Source organism: Elephas maximus, chromosome 4 (genome assembly GCF_024166365.1).
Source record: "Elephas maximus indicus isolate mEleMax1 chromosome 4, mEleMax1 primary haplotype, whole genome shotgun sequence".
In the NCBI taxonomy this organism is placed as follows: domain Eukaryota; kingdom Metazoa; phylum Chordata; class Mammalia; order Proboscidea; family Elephantidae; genus Elephas; species Elephas maximus.
This window is the reverse complement of record NC_064822.1, coordinates 117,208,885-117,225,848: the sequence shown is the minus strand read 5'-3', so window position 1 is coordinate 117,225,848 and position 16,964 is coordinate 117,208,885. Positions and strand designations below refer to the sequence as shown.

Here is a 16,964-nt window from a genome sequence, read left to right as displayed (position 1 = left end):
CTCACAGGGCTGGGGATAAGATTACCTTCCCTAAACTTGTGTCCTCAGAAGAGGGCAAATACCAAAAGAAAATCTGTCCTCGATCAATGAGTGCAGAAGAGAAGGGAGATTTGGGTAGACAGCTAGCATAGCATACGTTATATTTTTCTCTACTTCCTTTTTTTTCTGAGTAAGAATGACTTTGTTTTACACAGCCGTTCAAGAACTGGTGGTCTCAGTGGAAATAACTATCTGAATTCTTAAAACCGGGTAGATTAATCATTGTCCGTTTTATGGCTATCTGTAAACATAAAGAGCTCAAGTTTCCCTGTTGCCCAGATGAATGAAGAAAATCATGTGGTTCCTTAAAATTTGAGTTGGAATATGTGACTGTATTTCACAGGCAGGTATTTGAAATAACTGGTTTTTGTTTTTCTTTTCCTTCATGCTGTGAAACAGTGAACGCTTGGACACTGTGAAGTTAGCCCAGGTATGCCGGTAGTTGCACCGTTTCTCACTCACATGTGAAGGGGAGCTGCAAATTATCATTCTGATTTGAAGAAATATACCTGTTTGGTATTTGAGACCCACACTGAAAAAAGAAAGAAGCAACCAACTGCTTTATATTTTTCTATATCATTTTTTTGTGTCACAGGAATCTATTTGAGACTATTTAAGCCTGGAAAAACGAAAAATATTGAAGGTGTGTTATGTGGGGAAAAAAGTAAATTTAATTTTGTGCTCTAAGACATATTTAGGTTTAAGATTTAAGCAGTTCATAGTTTGCTATAGGGAGCATCTTTGTAACAATTAAGACTATTTCAGAAACAGGGGGATGATCTTGTCCCAGGAATTTTCCGGGAGACAGTAGCAGGCCCATTTTAGGAGGTTATAGAAAGGAGCTCTGTAGGGGAGATTGTGTGAAGTCATGTCTAAGAACTGTTCCAATTCTGATGTTTATTAATATTTATCAGCTAAGAGATATGGAGAAAGCATGTGTTATATTTTATTAGTGCTTCAAACAGAAGAGAATTGAGGCCTGATTTATTTACCCATGAGTGTGTATGTATGTTTGAGTGTATGTGTGTAGTTCCCATGTTCAGCCAATGATCCATAAAGGTCTGTAGGTTTATACTTTTTTTATAGAAACCTCTACCTACTGTATAATCCTTAATGATAGCCACAACAATGGACTCAAACTTACCGACGATCATTAAGATAGCACAGGATCAGCCAGCAATTCATTTTATTATATATAAGTTCTCCATGAGTTGGAGCTAACTCCATGGCAACAAACAACAGCGAGCTACTGAATCAGTTAATTAAAAAGAGGAATATTGGCCATTTTTAATTTCTTCCAATATTTCTCATCTTTAAATTCAACTGTATTACTGTAATTGTATAAATTACTTTCTGGCCTTTTAAAGACTATTTAGCCCTAAGCAAACCAAGTCTCTGGGTAGCTGCTTAAGAGTCACCACAGGCAAACAAAGCAGTAGCCTAACAGACCATCTAACTTATTTGAGGAAGGTATTCCCTGTGCTTCTTCAGAGACTTCTGGGTCTGACCCTAATTTAAACGGATTTGAAGGAGGGCTAAATACCTGGTAGACAGTTTTCTTGAAGCATCAGTATTTATTTATTTTTAGCTCAGTTTTTATCGCCACACAGGGGATAGACATGGCATTTGGCAGAGTTTCTAGGGAAAGAAAGGAGTATTCAGGAATATAGTCAGTATCCCATTTAAAGAGAAAGCTCCACAAACCATTTTGGGGCTAAGCACATGGATCTTGCTGAAAACAGAGAATACCAGAAAGGTGTTTACCTGTGTTTTATTGACTATGCAAAGGCATTCAACTGTGTGGATCATAATAAATCATGGATAACATTGCAGAGAATGGAAATTCCAGAACACTTAATTGTGCTCACGCAGGACCTGTACGTAGACTGAGAGGTAGTCGTTCAAACAGAACAGGGGGATACTGCGTGGTTTAAAATCAGGAAAAGTGTATGTCAGGGTTGTGTCCTTTCAGCATACTTGTTCAATATGTATGCTGTGCAAATAATCCAAGAAGCTGTATTACATGGAGAACAGGGCATCAGGATTGGAAGAAGACTCATTAACAACCTGCAATGTGTGGATGGCATAACCTTGCTTGCTGAAAATGAGGAGGGCCTGAAGCACTCACTCATGAAGATCAAATACTACAGCTTTCAGTATGGACTACACCTCAACATAAAGAAAACAAAAAACCCTCACAACTGGACCAATAAGCAACATCATGATAACCAAAGAAGAGATAGAAGTGTCAAGGATTTCATTTTACTTGAATCCTCAATCAACACCCATGGAAGCAGCAGTCAGGAAATCTAACGACATATTGCATTGGGCAAATCTGCTGTAAAATACCTCTTTAAAGTGTTAGGAAGCAAAGATGTCACTTTGAGGACTAAGGTGCACCTGACCCTAGCCATGATATTTTCAGTCACCTCATATGCGTGTGAAAGCTGGACAATGAATAAGAAAGACCGAAGAATTGGTGCCTTTGAATTTTGGTGTTGGGGAAGAATATTAAATACACCATGGACTGCCAGAAGAACAAATAGATCTGACTTGGGAGAAGTACAGCCAGAATGCTTAGAAGCGAAGATGGCAAGACTTTGTCTCACATGCTTTGGACATATTATCAGGAGGGACCAGTCCCTGGAGAAAGCCATTATGATTGGTAAAGTAGAGAGGGTCAGTGAAAAAGAGGAATATCCTGTATGAGATGGATTGACACAGGGGCTGCAACAGTGGGCTCAAACAGACCGGGCAGTGTTTCATTCTGTTGTACATAGGGTTGCTGTGAGTTGGAACTGACTTTGACCACACATAACAACACATTTGACTCCAACAGTTGTTTGAGGACATGAATCTGTATGTAGAGTATCAATTTCTGTTTTTGAGTATGTGCTTGGGAATATGTGTAAGCTTCATTACAGGATTTTCAGGTTATGGATAGTAAGTGATACAGAGCCAGCCACCCTGACTGCAGATGCTCTGCGTTATTGGGAGGCAGTAGGTTGAGTAAACTCAAACGGTGACTAGCAAAGTGAAATTTCTCTATTCCTCCAGGGAGGGACCCAATTTTTCTGAAAGACAGATGACTACAGAGTTTTGTCGTGCTTTTTCAGCTCGCTTAAGAAAAAGGAAAGAATTTAATGTTTTATAACCTTTGTTTTTGCTGTTTCTAATGGAAGAGCAGCTTGAAATTGGTAACTGTCTTAGTTTCCTACTGTTGTTATAACTGAAATACCACAAGTAGGTAGCTTTAAAGAACAGAAATTTATTTTCTCACAGGTTTGGAGGCTTAAGTCCAAATCAGAGTCTCAGGCATGTCAGCTCCTTCTGTGTAGGTAGCTCCGGGCATTCCTCAATTCCTTGGCTTGCAGGTGATCTTCATACGGTGTCTGTGGTCCATGCCCCTCAGTACCCCCTGCCCCCCGTGTGTGCATGTCTCTCTAATCTGCTGTTTTCATAACTCAGAAGTGATTAGATTTAGAACCTACCCTACTTGGGAATGATCTAATTAATATAACAAAGAAAACCGTATTTCCAAATAGGATTGCGTTCACCAGTATAGGGGTTAGGATTCTAACACATATTGGTGGGGGGTAGGGGGACACAATTCAATCCATAACAGCAATGTTGTGTCTGTGTTAGTTGAGGAAGTTCTTTCTTGGGAACGGAGAAGAGCGTTCCTTTCTAGTGGTGAATAGAGCTTTATATAATTTTTTTTTTTTCTTTCTGGAGAGAGTATGGTGAGTTAAGTCCATGGAATGAATGAGCTGAAAATGTAAACAAATTTCTGTATGAAACTAGGGAGGACAAATAAAGTGCCAAGAGGACTCGTACTGACTTGCTCTAGAATTGAATCCTGGTGAATCTCAGTATTAATTATGCTGAGTAGAAGAAGCTAGACAATGTATGAGTCCACTTATATAAAATTCTAGAAAATGCAGACTGATCTGTAGGTATATAAAGCAGATCAGTGATTGACTAAGGATGGTAGAAATGGGAGGAAGGGATTACAGGGGGCATGAGGAAACTTGGAGTGATGGATATGCTGTCTAAATTGTGATGATGGTTTCTCAGGTTGTATGTGTGTGTTATAACCCATCAAATGATACATTTTAAATAGGTCAATTTTATCTCAATAAAATTTTAAGGAAAGAAATAAGTTCAGGTGTGGCATTTATCAAAGGACTCTTTCCTGAAATCATAGAAGGCTGCTGAAGAAAATGTCACATATATGAAATACAGATCTGTACGTGTAAAGTTCAAGTATGGGTACATACCTCTTGTTAATGCATTTGATCTTTCTTTAGGAGTCCATAGAGGCTACCATATTCTATTGAAGATGTCTAACAGTAACACTACTCAGGAGACCCTGGAAATAATGAAAGAGTCAGAAAAAAAACTAGTGGAAGAATCTGTAAACAGAAACAAGTTTATGTCTAAGGCTCCAAGTAAGGAAGAAATTGAGAAAGAGGGAGAAGATACCATTTTGCGCCACGAAACACAGGTAAGGAATAGAAGTGCATCGTATATGCACATTCTCTATACTTCAATAGAATTGTCATTATAGGGCGACATTGGAAATCTGTGAGAAGTCAGTCTCTTATACGAATAGTCTTGATTCTCCCTAAAAACTCCAGCTTCAGCTTTCAAGAAACATCTTCCTTCCCACAAAGAAGTCTAAAGAGGTTAGAGTGGAAGCCTTAATCCATTCAAGTATGAGTTCACTGGCTCTTGGCTACATTTGCTGCATTTTGGTATTTTTGAGCTATCAAAAAAATAAACTGTACAAACACATTTAACAAGTCATAAAATGGCTCATATATTAAACTCTTAAAACCAGAGCTGCCTGCCTTTACACACTGTTAAATTCATATCCTGATTGTGTTAAAGCAGTCAGCATTTTCTGGGTCAGAAATAGTGTCTGAACACTTGGTGAATTTGAGTGAAAGGTTGCCGCTTTGTTTCCCATCCAAATTCATACTGCAGTACAAAAATTGTGGCAATAGATGGCCAGCCAAGCTTCTTCCAAGGTTTCCCTTTGGTGCCCAGCCAACCTGGTATCTGAGCCTCCTCTAGCCTCCCTGTTCCAGCCCTATGGTCACTCCTGGTTTCCTCTGTTACCCAAACCCAAATTAAATAAATAAAGCCTTTCCTTCATGCCCAGGGGTCAGACTGGCCTTATATAATCTCAGGAGGTAGTACTTTAGCCAGTAGTTGGTTTAAAAAGCAGGAGCAACATCATTTTGAAGTGTTTAGAAACTTGAAGCATAATTTCTCTAGATATCCCAATTTACCTAGATCTTCTCGTCTTTAAAGATTAAAACACTGAGCAGCAAATATAAAAGGATAAATTAAAATCAGACAGCTCTCAGAAATATTTTGTTCACTAGCTGCCTATTTTTCTACTGTCTTTCCTCTTAAAGTTTGCCAGATCTCTGTCCTGACTGCTTTTCTTTGCATTATCTTTTTGCATATGAGTTATCAGATATCATTCCCTGTCCATCCTCTCAGAGTTCTGGAGACAAGACTGTCTGCCACTGTTCCAGGTGTACTTCCAGACTCTACTGATACCAATAATGGATTTTAAATCCTCAGGACAAATAAGTGATGGATTTTAATTATGCATTGTTATGTTACATGAAAGATAATTAAAGGAACTTTTGGTCTAAGTTATTCTATTCTCAAGAGACTATGTAAATGGTGTTCTGAACTGCTGTTGTGTGTACTTCTTGAAGACAAGCGGAAAAAAAAGGACACCTGTAGGTTTTATACTCTCTATGGACGCTCCTTGGTTTACAGGTTGCAGGAGGGTGGGGGGCCTGTCTCCTTTTGACTTGATTCCTCTTGCTGCTGCTAGAGTAGGTGAAGCTGCTGCTGCCATCTACTGGAGCTCCTGAGCCCTCTGCAAAGTCTTCTGTCTCTGCCACCCTCCATCCTGTGGAGCAGGGCCTTAGGAAGCTCTTTCCCCTCTACTATTTCTCAACAGACCATGTGTCCCTTGAATAACTCTAAAAAGTCTCTTCTTTCTCCCACCCCAGACATCTCCCTAAAAAGCTAACTGGTGCTATCAGGACAGCCCCTGTTACAAATGGAAGCTGGAAGGTTTGGGATTAGGGGACTTCATTACTTGTACTGTGTGATATATTCTTGGATCAGCAGTTGGAACTCAGAACACCTCTTCCATGGAAAAGTGCTACAAGACAGGTTGTGAGATTCCATTAGAAGGGGCAAGCCCTTAACACATATTGAATTTAGGTGTGCCATTTAAATAACCATTTGAATAACTGGGTATGGCCTCCTAGCTGGGCTTTCTGCCTTTAAACTTGTAATCCTTTCTGATTCATCTACCATACTCCTTTAAGGAGATGATTTTGAGATAAAGATCTGATTGTGTTAATTCTCTTTTTCAGAGTATTTCTGTGTGTCTCATTGCCATAGGCTAAGTACCAGATTTCTCAGCATGGCATATTGTGACCTATTACATTGCCTGCTAGCCATCCACCTCTGACATCCTATGCCTCAGCCTTATTTGATTCCCTGGTCTTTATTATAAAGGGAAGCTAAAACGTTTGGGGAAAGGAAGCCTCTTACATGCTTTCTGTGCCTAGAATGCTCTCCTTGGTATTCTTGCCCTAGCCGCCTCTATCTAACCCCTGTTCCCCCCTTCCCAACATCTGTCTAAAAAGCCAGACCCACTACCGTTGAGTCAATTCTGACCCATAGTGACCCTATAGGACAGAGTAGAACTGCAACATCTGTCTGGTACCTATGTATCCTTTAAAACTCAATCCAGATGTGTCTTTCTCCAAGAAGCCTTCCTTGACAACCTTACTCACCAGGTCTATACTCATTATATAATTCTTCAACTAATGTCTCTGTCCTTCACAGAGCTATAAGCTATAAGCCCTGTGAGACCCAGGATTAGGTTAGTTTTGGCTTCCCATTGTATCCCTGAGATATAGCATTGTGCCTTTTACATAGCAGACGTTCCATATTTGTGAATGTATGAATTTATGTAGTCCTAGGTCTGAGCTAGATGCCTCTGCTATGTGCTCCTGTAGTACTCTATGCATACCTCTGGAATGTATTTAATGTGTTATAATTATCTGTCTGTCTGTCTTCTTCAACAGGATTATGAGTTTCTTTTTGACAAGGTTTGTGTCTTTGATCTCTGTATTCCCCAGTAGGCAGCGTAGTGCCTGGTACGTGTTAGGCTTTCAATATGTGTTTGACTTCCTGTTAAATGAAAACTGTTCATTCTGGGAAATAAGCAGATTCATACATTGTTGGCAGAGGCGTAAATTGATACAATCTCTTTGAAAGACAGTTTGACAGTACTTTATAAAAATGAAAAAATGTATTTCTATGAATTTATCCTGCAGATATACTGTATTTGTAGGTATACTCAAGGATCTAGTCATTAAAGTATTATTTATAGTACTAAACAGGAATATCCTAAATGGTGCAATTTAAGGGACTGGTAGAATAAGTTATGGTATAGCCACACAATGGGATATCATGAAACCATTAAGAAAAACAGAGTAGATCTATAGAATGATATCCATGAAAAAAAAGTTAAAAAGCAATGTTCAGAGCAATGTGAACAATATACTTGTTTGGCTAAAAAATAAAACAGCTGTGTGTACGCATGTGCTCATGAGCTTATATATACATAAATCTCTGGAAAGATCTACAAGAAAACTTAAAAGTGGTTGACCCTTAAGTAAGGAACCTGAAGCTGGGAGACACATATGAAAGGGAGATTTATTACTATGTCTTCCCCCATTATACCTCTTCAGTGTTTGTACCTGTACTGTATTTTTACTCCAATAACGCTCGTGTTATACTTTTTTCACTTTTCCAACTGTGCAACCCCCTCAAGCATTATTTTCCTAGGTGTGCTATGTGCATTATTTGTGTGGGTGCGTTATTTGTGAAAACACAGAATATGTACTACCTATTTAATAACAAATACTGCTTCAAATTCCTGAACCATGACTCTGCTTCTTGCTGCAACAGATCTTTTCACTGATCACGTCTGCCGTTTCTTACTCTTTCCATCCACTATTAGGTTTCTCCATTTTGCCTTCTGGCAATGTTGTTTGGTAACTAGTAAAGACAAAGGACAGAGAAATCCGCTCCTATACAGTACCATGCCGGTGCTCTGCTTCTGTCTAGTTCCCCCACCCCCAGCCCTCAGCCTCAGTTCTCTGAGTTTCATGCTGAACATCTCATAACTGCTAAGTGCTTTATCCCATATACAACCCATTGCCTCTTCCCGAAAGCCCCCCTTTTGGCTTCTCAGCTTCTCAGAAACCTTATCAATTGATCATTTGTTCCCTCACCCCACCTCGGGTCCTCATTCTTCATCTTCCTCAGCTTGTGTTCTGCTCCTTATCCACTCTCGTTCCCCTTTGCTCTGGGTGTCTTGTCTTTGTCTTCCCTCTTACCCTGTCCCACCTTACATCCCTGACCCAGACAGGCTATGAGGGCCACCACCAGAAGCTTGGAACTGGAAGAATTCTCATATCTAGCTAGGGAAACAATTGGGAAGAAGAGTTTTCATTCTATTTCTGCAGCCATAAGGACAGGAGTTTGGGGTATCTCAGGTTCAAACTCTGAATGTGTTGTTCTGTAAGGCTGTTATTATAAGTGATGGCTAAGGGTCATATTTCACTGTCTGTTATGGGCTAGATAGGCTCCTGTGTGGAAGCACGGGGGGAAAACTCTCATGCTACAGTAATGACATCTCCAGATGCATCCTAATCAGGAAAGGAATCCATGGTTTGTCCAAAAGTAATTTTTGTCAATCTGTGAAATAGGCCAACTAATCAGTGTTCTCCTGTTTTTTTATTGGCATGATGAGTGGTGATTTGACTTTAGGTGGGTAGTCCCTTCTGTGTTACAGTTGCTGGAGTTGCAGTATAGAGGGATAGCAACACCAGTGATTCTCATCATAGTTTGGCTATTGCTGTAATGGCTTTTACTGTTAGTGATTTTCTAAAAAATATGTATTGCTTTTAATTTAAGTGTTGATTTTCATCCACTTATTTTCTAATCCTATTCTAACAGAGGCGGACATCCAACCATGGTCATGCCAGGAAACGAACCAAGGTGAGATTGAGATTCCTTCTGCAACAGCTTTTTTATTCATGTAATTAGTAATACTTTTCACAAATGTACTTATCACCAATGTCATATATAGACAAAGTGTTTTTGCCTGCATTTTGAAACTTAAGGGTACACACGTGCACCTGCATACACGGACACACACACACATTTCCTGTTGGCCTTGTTTTATTTTTCTCCAGTATCTCTGGTTCAGGCACAGTCTATTTCTGATTCCTGAAAGGATACCTGACTGGAACCTTCCAACAGAGCTTGAGTGAATTGGTACAGGTTCTGCTGAAATGCCAGTTTCTCTGCTCACTCATTGACTCTCTAGAAGGATAGATGCCATATGAGTCCTTTTTGGGGTTTTTTGCTGTGTCAGTTTTCTTTTAAGATGAATCCTGCCCCATTAGTAGAAATGATTCAATAGTTTTGGATATTCTAAAAATACAGGCATTTTTTTTTGGATATTTCACTTCTTAGGTTAGGGCAGGGAGGAGGATTTCGTTTTTAATCATTGTGCGATAAAATTAGTACAGCACAGATTATTTGAAGCAGAGTTATCAGAGAAGACTATGTGTTAATGTGTGATACCTTTTTAATTAGCCAGGGAATGGCAAAATATTAAACTTTTCTCGCACTGGGAAGAATTGTCACCAGAAGTAATAATTAAGGGTGCACACTCCCTTCCACCAGAAAAATAATGACAAAATTTGGAGTGCCAGAGCCAGTGTGTGACCTGGGTTTGAAAAAGACCAAGAAGTATGGTAAATGGGCTCTGTCCTGCCCTACATGAGCTAATCCACAGTGATGGGCGTAATGTCGAAGTTCAGACCAAAGGGTGCTCCTCACTGCTACTTGGTTTCCTTCTTGAGATACGTAAGATAGTTATTATCTTCATTTTACAGATGAAGAAACAGGCTTATATTCAGTGACTTGACAAAGGACATTCGGTAGTAAGTAGCAGAACTAGGCTTGAAGTCTGTTCTTCAGACTTGCGAGTTCTTTTCACTATATTACCTGGAGCGCATGTACTATGTTTTCTGCGTTTGTACTAACTATAAACCTCGGTTTTTATTGTAAGAACTCTCAGTAAATGTTAATAGATGCATTTCTAATTAGTCACTCTACAATTTTTGACTTTGAGGATCCCTAGCAGAGCAGTGATTTGCACAGTGGATTTCAGCTCTTTTTTGGAATTCTCTCACCAGCAGAAGTAAAGCAGGTGGATTAGCCTCTTAGAGCATTTAATCCTCAATGGTTTTTTGTGTTTTTTTTTTTTTTTTGTCTTTCTTTTCATTCTTAGACATTTCTTTCCATACCCTTGCTACCTCAGGTTTAGAATCATTTAACATTTATTTTCTATTGTATGCCAGGGACTTCCGTGATATGTCTGTTTACATACTTTATATCATCAAATTCTCCCAACAGCCCTTTAGATATTTTCATCCCAGTTTTATTGAGGGAAGACCAGAGACCCAGAGAGGTCAAGTAATTTTCTCAGAGCCTTCTAGCTCTTAAGTACAAAACCAGGAGTTGAAGCTAGGCCTTCTGGCTCTCAAATCCACTGCCGTTCTACTGTGCAATACTGCTGTGTATTCACAGTAAACTGAGCCTGAAATTGGAGCATTGGGCTTAAAAGAGAGAGGGCTAAGTGAGGTGGTTTTCCTGCCATCTAACCAAAATAGCCCAAAAAATAGACTTGTTTTCTGGGGTCTTAAATGCTAGCAAGCAGCCATCTAAGATGCATCCATTGGTCTCAGCCCACTTGGACCAAAGGAGAATGAAGAACACCAAGGACACAAGGTAATTATGAGCCCAAGAGACAGAAAGGGCCACATAAACCAGAGACTACGTAGGCCTGAGACCAAAAGAACTAGATGGTGCCCAGCTACAACCGATGACTGCCCTGACAGGGAACTCAACAGAGAAACCCTGAGGGAGCAGGAGAACAGTGGGATGCAGACCCCAAATTCTCATAAAAAGACCAGACTTAATGGTCTGACTGAGACTGGAAGGACCCCGGTGGTCATGGCCCCAGACCTTCTGTTGGCCCAGGACAGGAACCATTTCCAAAGCCAACTCTTCAGACAGGGATTGGACTGGACAATGGGATGGAGAGGGATGCTGGTGAGGAGTGAGCTTCTTGGATCAGGTGGACCTTGAGACTATGTTGGCATCTCCTGCCTGGAGGGGAGATGAGAGGGTAGAGGGGGTTAGAAGCTGGCCAAATCAACAGGAAAAGAGAGAGTGGAGGGAGGGAGCGGGCTCTCATTAGGGGGAGAGCAATTGGGAGTATGTAGCAAGGTATGTATAAGTTTTTGTGTGAGACTGACTTGATTTGTAAACTTTCACTTAAAGCACAATAAAAATTTAAAAAAAAAAACAGATTTAAAAAAAAAAAAGACATGTCTACTGCTGCAAGCAGGAGAATAGTCTTTCACGTGAATCAGGAGCTGATGAGTAGGGCTTATTTGGCGGGGGGGGGGGAAATGCTATTTAATGGAAACAGCAACAGAGCCAAATAGGATGCCCTTCATTCAACCAAAAGCTTTCTGAATGCCCACTAAGAGAATATTTATGTGTATTTGGTTTTTCCAGTCTAATTCCAAGCTGAAGTTGGTGCGTAGCCTGGCAGTGTGTGAGGAGTCCTCTGCCCCATTTGCTGATGGACCACTAGAAACCCAGGTAGGTCCTTTACAGGAGTAAGTGTAGTTTTCCAATTTGGTAGTTGTTTGATAAAGTGTAGTATAGCAGCCAGCAACATCTGATATCAAGCTGGAAAATCAGGGCAGGAGGAGCTTCAAAACAAAAGCTGTTGCAATGAAGCAGGACATGGGCAAGATCATGAAGTATAGGTCTTCCACCCTGGACCATCCAGAATGATGCAGACAAGGGGATCCTGCATCTGGGTCTTGTTTTCCTATCCACACCCTTTCTCTTTAGTGGTTAGAACCATTTCTTTGCAGTTCATATGCCAAGAACAGCCAGTGTAACTTGAGCTCTCCATGTAGTACGCTGTGATTGCTAGCAGAGAAGGCTTAGCCTGTACCTTTTGATAGAATAAAAGCGCAAACAGTTTAACAAAATAACACTCTTCTATAAGAGAAAGCTGCCACCCCAAGATTTGCCTTTCTTTGAGATTCCAAAGTAGCTGAAGGACAGTTAAAATCCTTTTTCACCCTTTGCTTCCATTCCTCTTTTCCATTATCCAAGGATATAATTCAGTTGCATATCAGTTGCCCCTCTGACAAGGAGGAGGAAAAGTCTACAAAGGATGTCTCTGAAAAGGAAGACAAGGACAAAAATAAAGAAAAGATCCCCAGGAAGATGCTGTCCAGAGGTGAGGACTTTTCACCCTCTCTCATCTGTCCTAGCACCTGGCTCTGCAATGCCCTTTCTGTCTTTCATGAAACCTGGCACCCACAGGCCCTACTAGCCCAACAGCTAACTGCATGGTTGCTTGGGGTTACTTTCTCTGTTTCTTTCCCCAGCCCTGCCCTAGGGGCTCACATGCCATTGAGAGCTACTCCATCTGCATTGGCCTACTCATAGGAATATATTTTAGTCAATTCTGATTTTATTTTTGCTTCTGGAATAAACAGTGACATGGGTAATTACTGGTAGCATATCCTCCAGATACCATTTATGTTTTGGTTTTGGGATGCCTGGAGTGGTTCTTTCTTTTTTTTTCTAAGTAACGCACATTTGCCTCTCTTTATTAGGCTCTCTTTGGTTTTAAACTCTTGTGCTCAAAGGAAAAAGACATAGTCCATAAAAATAATAGCTGGCAGCAAAAAGGCAACCTTGGGATTAAAAAACTGAAGGGAACCATCCACAGAGTGAATGAGTCACCCATAAATAATCAACATTTGAGCATGTTTGATGAGATTCTGGACTATTTAGCCCTGACTGTCCTTACCGGAATTTATTTTCCTTTACTAGAATAAAACCTACTTTGATTTGGTGATGGCATTCTGTAAATACTTGTTGATGATGAGGTGGCTTTTTAGTGTAGTACTGATGCAACATTGTGACTCAGATTCCTCATTCTGTCATGGTCATGGGGAACTTTGGGGGCTGGCAGATCAAGATCATTCTAGTTTTTAATGCTACAACCCCCAAAGTTTGATTCTACTTTCCTGTTCTCCTATCTCCTGATCAGTTTGTAGGCTTCTGCTTGGAATCGGTATGCAAGACAGTTTCATTTATTTTAAATTTCTTTTGTTATGATGGTTCTAGACTCCAGCCAAGAGTACACGGACTCCACTGGAATAGACCTACATGAATTTCTTGTAAATACACTGAAAAAGAACCCAAGGTAATAACATGATCTGGTGGAACGGGGAAAGGGGCCAGGGGCAGGCAGGATACCCAAGAGGCCAAGCACTTCCCAGAATTTTTCCATTACTAGAATCTAGGATGCCCAACCCTTACCACCATCTCTGTCCAATGTAGTTTTATATTCTGTGAGGATTCAGAATACCCTCAGACTGAAGTTTATTTTTTTTGGAGATGCTGAGGAAAATACTGTGGAAGAAAAAAGCAGGAACAAGGAAATGTGAAGGCTTGGGAGGGCACTATGAGAGAAAGTACAGAAGAAAAAAAATAATTGGTTTGTATGTAAGCTAAATTATAATCGCTTAAAAATTCTATAAATAACCTGGTGGAATGATTAACTTTATTAGAATGAGCCATATGAGTATGGTTGCCAGCGGAATTGGATCTCTGTTATGGAAAACAGTGCATGATTAGGAAGAAACTGCAAAATGTATACTTGGGTTTTTTTCTTTTCAAAACACCGTAGGACAGGCTAGTAAGACTCAGTAGTTTTTGCATTACAGTCCACTAATTGGGGCTTGGATATATCCCTTCCTTCATCTTCTGTGTTGAGTAAGTTGTGTTTTCAATCCCTGCTTCCAATGTCTATGGAAAAGCTGCTTTTTGTTATGTTTTGTTTTAATCTTTTTTAAACAGGGACAGAATGATGCTGCTAAAATTAGAACAGGAGATTCTGGACTTTATTAATGACAACAAGTAAGTTATTTGTATGAAATACACGTTTAGTGGTGGGAGGGGGCACTGGAAAGAAATTTAGGTATAATTTTAGGACATCTCTCCCTCACCTTTCCCTTAAAGTCTGAATTTTGAGGTACTCACTGGGAACCAAAAGGGATTAAGGAGAAGCATTCGCAATGGGAGAAAAATTATGTGTGTGAAAAACTAAGGGAGGTTTTTAAGTTATTTGCATAGATTTGAATTGAAAAAAAAAAAAAAGTTATGTCTTTTCAATACCTGGTCCTTGTGTCAGTTTTCACTATTCTTAAATTTCTCCTTTTATTTATAGATCATCATCCAGGTGAGTGAGACTTATGGCTTAAGGAGTATTCCTAATTGAGGATAGTGGGTGAGAATGATGTGCAGAATACTGTAGATAAAGAAGCTGAGAGAAGCCTTTTTTGGTTCTCACTGAGTAAATACCTGTCTTCCTTGTAATGAAGAGACATTGTTTGTTGGTCTGTTTCACCTTAGGAATTCCCCACTTTTAGACAGTGGCAAGAAAAAGTCAATTGACTGTTATTGCTGTTATTTGCCCTTACTTCACTTTTTCCCCCTGGCTTTCCTTCAGTAACCAGTTCAAGAAGTTCCCTCAGATGACCTCATATCACCGGATGCTATTACACCGGGTAGCTGCCTATTTTGGGATGGACCACAATGTTGATCAAACTGGAAAAGCTGTCATCATCAACAAAACCAGTAACACAAGAATGTAAGGGGTTGGGAAGACTTTCCTGGGATAACCTGTTGGGGTGGAAGAAGAAGGTATAGAATCAAGATCTCTGTTCTGGGGAAAGGGGGTTGTGGAGAGCTATATCATCAATTCCCTCGTGTACAACTCCTCCATTCAAGGCCTCAGGGACAGATTTTAGAGGTACTGGTATTTTGTAAAGACTGGCACTAGCCTTTCTTCACCTTCACTGATAGGACAAGGATAACTTTGGAGCAAGACAAGTTATAAATATGTAAAGAACAGCTTAAGGATTTCACTAAACCTTTATGTGACTTTTTGGATTCCCAACTCCAGAAACCCCCTAGTTAGGAAGTTGTGGAATATAAGAGAGCTGTATATAGGAGGCCTTCTTCCTAACAAAAGGGTCTTTCACTTCCTTTTCTTCCACATTTCTCTTCCAATCCCAGTCCTGAACAGAGGTTCTCAGAACATATAAAGGATGAGAAGAATACAGAATTTCAACAGAGATTCATTCTCAAGAGAGATGATGCCAGTATGGACCGAGATGATAACCAGGTGAAGAATGGGAAAGGGTGGGCCTATATAGAGAGAATGCAATAAGAGAAACTGGGCGGGGGGGGGGGAAGAATTTTTGTGGGATAGAGAAAACTCAAAATACCTTAGTACGGAAGAATATATTGAGCTATACTGAGCTGGCTTTGGCTTAATGTTGAGGACTGATTATACTTGTTGAGCTGAATGCCACTCTTAGCCCCAGAGAGACATGGTGCTGAGGTTTGCTGGGTTTTCTCATTTGGCCTAGAACTCCCTGGCTTTGCCACAGACTTCTAACTCCAGGTCATTGTGGGACAAAGCAAGGTCCCTGCCTGCTTCAGCCTTGATCCAGGTGATGATTTCATTCCTTTTTTCTTTAATAGTTAGGGATTTCTTTGGGAATCACCAAAAGCTACTTTACCCCACTTCCACTCTTAACCTAGCTCAAGACAAGCCTTGGACTGGCAAAGTTGTGATCTAATTTATCCACTTATAAAAGGTGTTTCTGACTCCTTTCTACAAACTCTGTAATCTTTTCCCGACTCCTTCCACCAAGGTGAGTGTGGTAATTTGACTTATGATGCTGGAAATCTCAGGCAGTATCCCCCTTTGTGGAAACCCTGGTGGCATAGTGGTTAAGTGCTACGGCTGCTAACCAAAAGGTCGGCAGTTCGAATCCACCAGGCGCTCTTCGGAAACTCTACGGGACAGTTTTACTCTGTCCTATAGGGTTGCTATGAGTTGGAATCGACTCGATGGCACTGGGTTTGGTTTTTGGTTTGTATCCTGTTTGTAATTCACCCCTGTGGGAATATGAACAGTCTGCCCCATCCCTTCATTTATCAGCCTGACAACTTCTGGTCACCCTTTAGGTAAGTGATTATTTAGGTAAATAGAAGGTTTAGATCCAGCCTGCTTCTGCTTGGCCTCCAAAGGGGATTACATAGAGAATAGGATTAAGGTTTTGAAGAGCGTGTTTGGGTACAGCCAATATGATTCTCGCTAATTAATGATAATTGTAATAATATTTTACTTCTGGAGTCAAAATTAGCTTTCTTGAGATACTGTGTGGTCTTGAGATCAGGACCTTTCCTGCTTGCTACTTGAGTATTTAAGGGAGTCCAAGTGCCATATCTGTTGTGGACAAACACAGTGGGTCTGATTGAAAACAAAGAAACGTACAAAAATTTAAAAACCAAGAAAGAGCCTTTCCATCCTGATGCCCTTCTCTCCATTTTCCCAAAACCCTTTTTCTGTGGATAAATTATTCAGGCCTAGAGGCACATTGGCATGGAGTGAACTCTGTCCCTATTGTGAACTTTTCATCTCTTAGCTTCAGGCTTGATCCATAATAGGGTAGGCTTTATGTACTTTCTATCTGTGGTATTAATAGTAAACATAGTAATTGCTATTTTATTGAGTATCTTCTTTGAACCAAGCTCTGTTCTAAACATGTTACATGTGTGACCTCTTTTGATCCTCTCTACAACCCAGTGTAGATAGGGGTTATTAGCCCTATTTTACA

At 40.2% G+C, this 16,964-nt stretch overlaps 1 protein-coding gene across 21 annotated transcripts in view; it reads left to right on the top strand.

The window, feature by feature from the left end:
• The window catches only part of R3HDM2 (R3H domain containing 2), a 177,987-nt gene that overhangs the window by 129,332 nt on the left and 31,691 nt on the right, over positions 1–16,964 (top strand). For 8 of the 21 annotated variants that reach the window (XM_049883649.1, XM_049883653.1, XM_049883662.1 and 5 more), the window contains 9 exons: positions 4,350–4,546; positions 9,115–9,156; positions 11,755–11,841; positions 12,370–12,496; positions 13,396–13,474; positions 14,131–14,190; positions 14,783–14,923; positions 15,352–15,460; positions 15,708–15,791. In XM_049883649.1, the coding sequence (XP_049739606.1) occupies positions 4,382–4,546; positions 9,115–9,156; positions 11,755–11,841; positions 12,370–12,496; positions 13,396–13,474; positions 14,131–14,190; positions 14,783–14,923; positions 15,352–15,460; positions 15,708–15,791 (894 nt within the window). In that variant the 5' untranslated portion in view covers positions 4,350–4,381. Of the gene's footprint in view, positions 1–438; positions 683–4,349; positions 4,547–9,114; positions 9,157–11,754; positions 11,842–12,369; positions 12,497–13,395; positions 13,475–14,130; positions 14,191–14,782; positions 14,924–15,351; positions 15,461–15,707; positions 15,792–16,964 lie in introns of all 21 variants that reach the window. The other 13 variants (XM_049883648.1, XM_049883642.1, XM_049883658.1 and 10 more) reach the window with 4 other exon arrangements.